General features: G+C 40.1%; 1 protein-coding gene across 4 annotated transcripts in view; it reads left to right on the forward strand.

Moving 5' to 3' along the window:
* The window catches only part of LHFPL6 (LHFPL tetraspan subfamily member 6), a 255,490-nt gene extending 249,950 nt beyond the window's left edge, over window positions 1-5,540 (forward strand). For all 4 annotated transcript variants that reach the window (XM_067713204.1, XM_067713203.1, XM_067713205.1 and 1 more), the window contains one exon: window positions 4,416-5,540. In XM_067713204.1, the coding sequence (XP_067569305.1) occupies window positions 4,416-4,534 (119 nt within the window). In that variant the 3' untranslated portion in view covers window positions 4,535-5,540. The remainder of the gene's footprint in view (window positions 1-4,415) is intronic.
* The last annotated feature ends 460 nt before the right edge of the window (window positions 5,541-6,000 follow it).

Raw genomic sequence — 6,000 nt, forward strand, 5'->3', positions numbered from 1 at the left:
GGCGAGCGGGGGCCACTCTTCATCGCGGTGCGCGGGCCTCTCACTATCGCGGCCTCTCTTGTTGCAGAGCACGCGCCGGCTCAGTAGTTGTGGCTCACGGGCCTAGTTGCTCTGCGGCATGTGGGATCTTCCCAGACCAGGGCTCGAACCCGTGTCCCCTGCATTGGCAGTCAGATTCTCAACCACTGCGCCACCAGGGAAGCCCACATACACTATTATTAAATAGCCTCACCAACTACTTTTTCTTGAGTGAGTGTCCGATAATTAGTAAAGAATTCTGTACTCCACTTTTCATGTTAGGTCATGGAAGATCAACACCTTATTATTAATGAACAACTGACTGTGTTCTGTGTTATGAGCCTTATACTGAATGGACTGACCACAGATTTTGCTGACTTTTTGGTTCTAAACCACCTGCCATCTCTCAGTTACCTATTAATTCTCCCTCCTAGATTTGTTTAGTCCAGCTAAAGAATAATTCCAAATGGAGATTATTCCCAAGACTCACAGCCACATTAGCCTACGGCTATCAGAAAATCTGGTCCATGAAGGAGACTCTGTTACCCTTGAAAAGACTGATTCTATCTGTCAGTATTAATGGAGGTCGTTGTGCCAGTGAGACCCAGCCTGCGGTGGAGATGTGCTCTTTCAGGATCTATTGTCCTTTTAAATTGAACACACTCTGTACAAAGCTATAAACGCACAGTTGGTCTGGGCACTTCTCTCCAGAAGTTCTGTGTCAAATGAGACTGGAGTTACTCTTAAAATCCCATACTTTATCTTTGAAAGACTAACTGTCTGCCTACTTTGTTTCCTTTCTTTCTCTCTTTCTTTTACCTTGTCTTTCATTCAGCATTTATTTACTGAGTGCCTACTGTGAGCCAGGCACTGTTGTAGGGGTACAGTAGGGAACAAACTATACAAAGGTCTCCCCAAATTGAAACTTTCATTCTAGTGGGATAGACTGAAGTTAAACACACGCACACACGTTATTTACAAACCATGGCAAGTGCTACAAAGGCAATAAAGTGAGGTGAAGGAATAGAGTGACTTTGATGAGACAAGTTGGGGGTGGGGGGCAGGTAGATCCCATCTGAGAAAGCTCCAGCTCTCTAATGATCTGGAAGTAGAATTTTTGGGGTGGAAGGAATAATGAATGAGGAGTACTGGAGCCAATACAAGCCTGATGTGGTCCAGAGAAGACAGCCAGTATGGCCAGAAAGAAGACAAGAGGGAAGGTGGTCATGAGGTCTGAGAAGTAGGCAGATGCCAGCTCATTCAGGGGCTCACAGGCCTTTGGAAGGAGATTGCATGTTTGAGAAATCATTAAAGGATTTTAAGTAAGAGAGCGACTTAACATGATTGATTTTTGAAAAGATAGCTGCCCTCTTTGCTGTTGATGATACTATAAATAAAAGCAGGGAGACAGGAAAGCAATGGCAGCAGGTAAGACTGCCGGGGGTTGCTACAGGCACTGGAGGAGTGGAGGCACACAGAATAAATTGTGGAGAGAGACGCAAAGGACTCGTCACTTACTATACAGGTGAGTCCTTGGGCAGGTTACTGAACTTTCCTTGGCCTTAGTGTCCCCATGCGAATGGTGGGGATGATACTCAGGTACCTACCACGTCGTGTTCTTATGAGGATTAAATGTATTAATATTTGCTCCACGAAAGCTCTTCTACAATTCAGAGCAAATAGTAATCAATCTGTGTTTTCTGTTTCTTAATTTTTATTATTTATTATTGGATACGGAGAGGGAGAAACCAAAGTTGCAGGCTAAACGTATCCTATTGTCTGGTACATAGGTAGTGCCCTAGAGTACTTTTAAGATGTGGAGGCTCTTGGTCTAATTTTGTGGCTATTGACTTATGGTGACTACAAGCCAATGACTCAAGCTTTGCCTCACCTCACCTTCTTATCTGTAAATGGGGCACATGCTAACTACCGCCTCAGTAGACTTCAGTGAAGATAGGGAGTCAAATTACATGCTACACCTAACAGTCTTTGTAGTTTTCAATAGAGAAGTTATTAATGAACAAGGTAAAAAATGACTGACATGTAAAAAAAAGATATGGTTTTCAAACTATGGTTTGTATGTTCAATGGCTGTGAAATCCAAGCATCTGGTTGTATGTGTTTTAGCTAATGTAATGGATAAAGAAAAACAAAAGAAAAGGGAGAAAATGGTGGTTGTTGGAGCATTGTCTGATTTCTGGTTTTCTTAAGACTGACTAAAAAGGGGATTCAATTAGGGCAGGAAAGACAATGTTGCATGAGAGATATAGAGGACTTACTTACTGTACATGCAAAAAGAATAACTTGAATGTTGTTTTAAAAAAAGGATTAATGAATGCGGAAACCTATCCCACTAATTCAAGTAGGATGTTTTGGGTCAGTGAGTTCTTATTCTTAGAACCTGGTACCCAGATTTGAGTCCTGACTCGAAAGGCACCTCCATTGCGTCAAAGTTTTGGCAGTTATGGATAAAGCTGCTATAAATATCCAGGTGCAGACGTTTGTGTGGACACAGGTTTTCAGCTCCTTTAGGTAAACACCAAGGAATGCAACTGCTGGATTGTATGGTAAGAGTATGTTTAGTTTTCTAAGAAACCACCATACTGTCTTCTAAAATGGTTGTAACATTGCACATTCTCACCACCAATGTATGAGAGTTCCTGTTGCTCCACATCCTCGCCAACATTTGGTGGTGTCCGTGTTCCAGATTTTGGCCATTCTAATAGGTATGTAGTGGCATATCACTGTCATTTTAATTTGCATTTCCCTGATGACATGATGTGGAGTGTCTTTTCATATGCTTATCTGCCATCTGTATATCTTCTTTGGTAAGGTGTCTGTGGTCTGAGGTGTTTGGCCCATTTTTTAATCAGGTCTGTTTTCTTATTGTTGAGTTTTAAGTGTTTGTATATTTTGGATAACAGTCCTTTATCAGATGTGTCTTTTGCACATTTTTCTCTCAGTCTGCAGTTTTTTTTTGATTCTCTTGACATTGTCACAGAGCAGAAGTTTTTTTTAATTTTAATAAAGTTCAGCTTATCAGTTAGTTCTTTCATGGATTGTGTTATATCTAGAGTCATTACCATACCCAAGGGCATCTAGATTTTCTCTTATGTTATCTTCTAGGATTTTCATAGTTTTACTTTTTACATTTCAGCCTGTGCTCCATTTTAAGTTGATTTTCGTGAAGGGTGTAAGGTCTGTGTCCAATTTCCTTTGTTTGCATGTGGATGTCCAGTTGTTCCAGCACCATTTATTGAAAATACTGTCTTTGCTTCATTGTACTGCCTTTGTTCCTTTGTTAAAGATCAGTTAACTATATTTATGTGGGTCTGCTTCTGGGCTCTCTATTCTGTTGCATTAGTCTATTTGTCTATTTTTTCACCAATATCACACCATCTTGACTACTGGAGATTTATAGTAAGTCCTGAATTCAGGTAGTGTCAGTCCTCTAACTTTGTTCTTCTCCTTCAATATTGTGTTGGTTATTCTGGGTCTTTTGTTTCTCCATATAAACTTTAGAATAAGTTTGCTGATACCCACAAAACAACTTTCTGGAATCTTGATTAGAATTACATTGAATCTGTAGCTCACATTGGGAGGAACTGACGTCTTGACAATATTGAGCCTTCCTATCCATGAACATGGAATATCTCTTCATTTATTTAGTTCTTTGATCTCATTCATCAGTTTTATAGTTTTCCTCATAAAGACCTTGTACTATTTTGTCAGATTTTTACTTATTTCATTTTGTGGGATGCTAATATAAATAGTATTGTGTTTTTAATTAAAAATTCCACTTGTTCATTACTGGTATATAGGAAGCAGTTGACTTTTATATATTACCCTTGTATCCTGCAACATTTCTGTTGTCACTTAGTAGTTCCAGGAGTTTTTTGGTAGATTCTTTCACTTTAGCATTATTCTTCAAAGTGATCTCCTCCTTAGAGTGGCCCTTTTGCAGAAACTGTATCTATATTTAGGACTTACCTGTATTTTGAATTTTTTTCTAAGGTACCTCATTATGCATATGAGTTTGGGTGATTTAAATCGGAACTAATACCTTCATCTCTCCTATCCTGATTGCTGTTATTCCTCCTTTTCTTCAGCCACGGGAGTGAGCATTGCAGTTGGGGAGAAAAGGTTTCTGTCACTAGCTAGCAGGAGACATAGGCCTTGAGGTCCTTCTGAAATGCCCACAACTATTCCGGCTTTCTTCCATCATGGGATAAGTTTCATCCCTTGTTATCATTCCATTTGAGTGAGTGTCACATTTCTAATGAGTATTTCCGTTTCACCGTGGTACACCAGGAACACACACCCTGGGAGAAATGACAGAACCTCCTGTAAAATCATCCTGATCTGTGCCTGCTTTCTCTCCTTCTCTTGTGTCCCTAGGTAAGTGTGAAATCGGTTGGGCCTACTACTGCACGGGAGCAGGTGCTGCCACCGCCATGCTGCTATGCACATGGCTGGCTTGCTTCTCAGGCAAGAAACAGAAACAGTACCCATACTGAGATGGAGCCACCAAGAGCAAACAGAGGAGAAGACGGGCTGAAGGGGCTGGGAGGGACTGAAGCATCCAGCTATTCTCAAAAGGTGGAATAGTGGTTCTAAACCATACAACACTAACGAAATGAAACCCAGTGGAATTAAAAACATTATACCATGGGGAAGGGTTGTGCAAGGTTTGTGAAAGAAATGTAGAGCATGGAATGATAGAGAAAAATGGACCAAAGGCTAAAAATATTGCAGGGTGTTGGGTGTTTCTATCCCACAGAGTATTGTTGATGTAGAACACACACATACACAAAACAAATCTATATATGCAGCAAACAAGGATTTTTTTTTTTTAAGGATGATGACTCAGAGAATCGAAAGGGCTAGGAGAAACAGTATTAGGTTGGGAAGCAGGGTAACGCACAGACGTCCCCAGTAAGTCACGGCATTTCTGAAAGCACACGAGCACATACAGATGTACGCATCCACACACATGCCCACACACAGACATTTAAATTGTTGCACAGTCTGTATGAGAGGGTTAGCAGTGCGTTACTCCTCTGTTTTCTTTTTAATACACATTTAAAATACCATATTATCACTTTATAAAGTATACATTAAACCTAATAAATGGACCAATAAGCCACTCTTATCAGTATTTTGTATACTCTGCATAAACTCTTTATGCCCTCAACGTGTTTTCAGTGTTTATGCAGATCTTTAGAATTAAGCCTTTGTATTTCAATATTATTCAAAAAATATGCAATATTTCTCTGAGTAGTTTCTGCTATGGTATTCTTACGAAGTAAAGGGGCAACTTTCTGTCCACTGTAGGAGAGAATTCAGTTGAAGATGTGAGAGTAATGAGAGACATTTTCCAGTCACTAGATCTTGTTTTCTTTCATCCATTATTGTACTGTGCTGTACCACATTTATTCCAATATTCATTTTGTAAAAAATAAAAACGTGCTATTTTGTTTGTATTTGAAAAGCTCTGTGAATAAATTCTCTCTTTGATCAGTAGCTCCATGTGTCATAGAGTGTTAATTCAGTTATGGGGTTCGCTTCTTTAATTCCTAAATGTAGCCTTTCAGCTCCAACTGTCCTGTAAATTTTCCATTTCATTTTTAGGCCTCCTATTCATTCACCCACTAGTCATCCAACCAGGAGTTATTCTCGGCACACAAGGTGTTACAGGTAAGACATAATTCCTGCTTTCAACTTAAATTCTTTGCAACCAGAATTCTAACTGCCTGTTCATTGCACTTCAATCATGATCAAATCCTTATGAGAGAAGAATTTCAAGTCTCTTTTGGATGAAGTTTGAGAATATGGACAACATTGAGAAGTGGTTGAAGGCAACGAAAACCAGGTCATGGTTCAGTCTCCATGGATGACGACAGAGCGGTCACAAGCTGACAGTGACGTGCTGCTTCTCCACTTTCTACAAGGCGCTGCATTGCTTCGGTGCTTCTGTGCCAGG

This window comes from Pseudorca crassidens, chromosome 18, assembly GCF_039906515.1.
Source record: "Pseudorca crassidens isolate mPseCra1 chromosome 18, mPseCra1.hap1, whole genome shotgun sequence".
NCBI lineage: Eukaryota > Metazoa > Chordata > Mammalia > Artiodactyla > Delphinidae > Pseudorca > Pseudorca crassidens.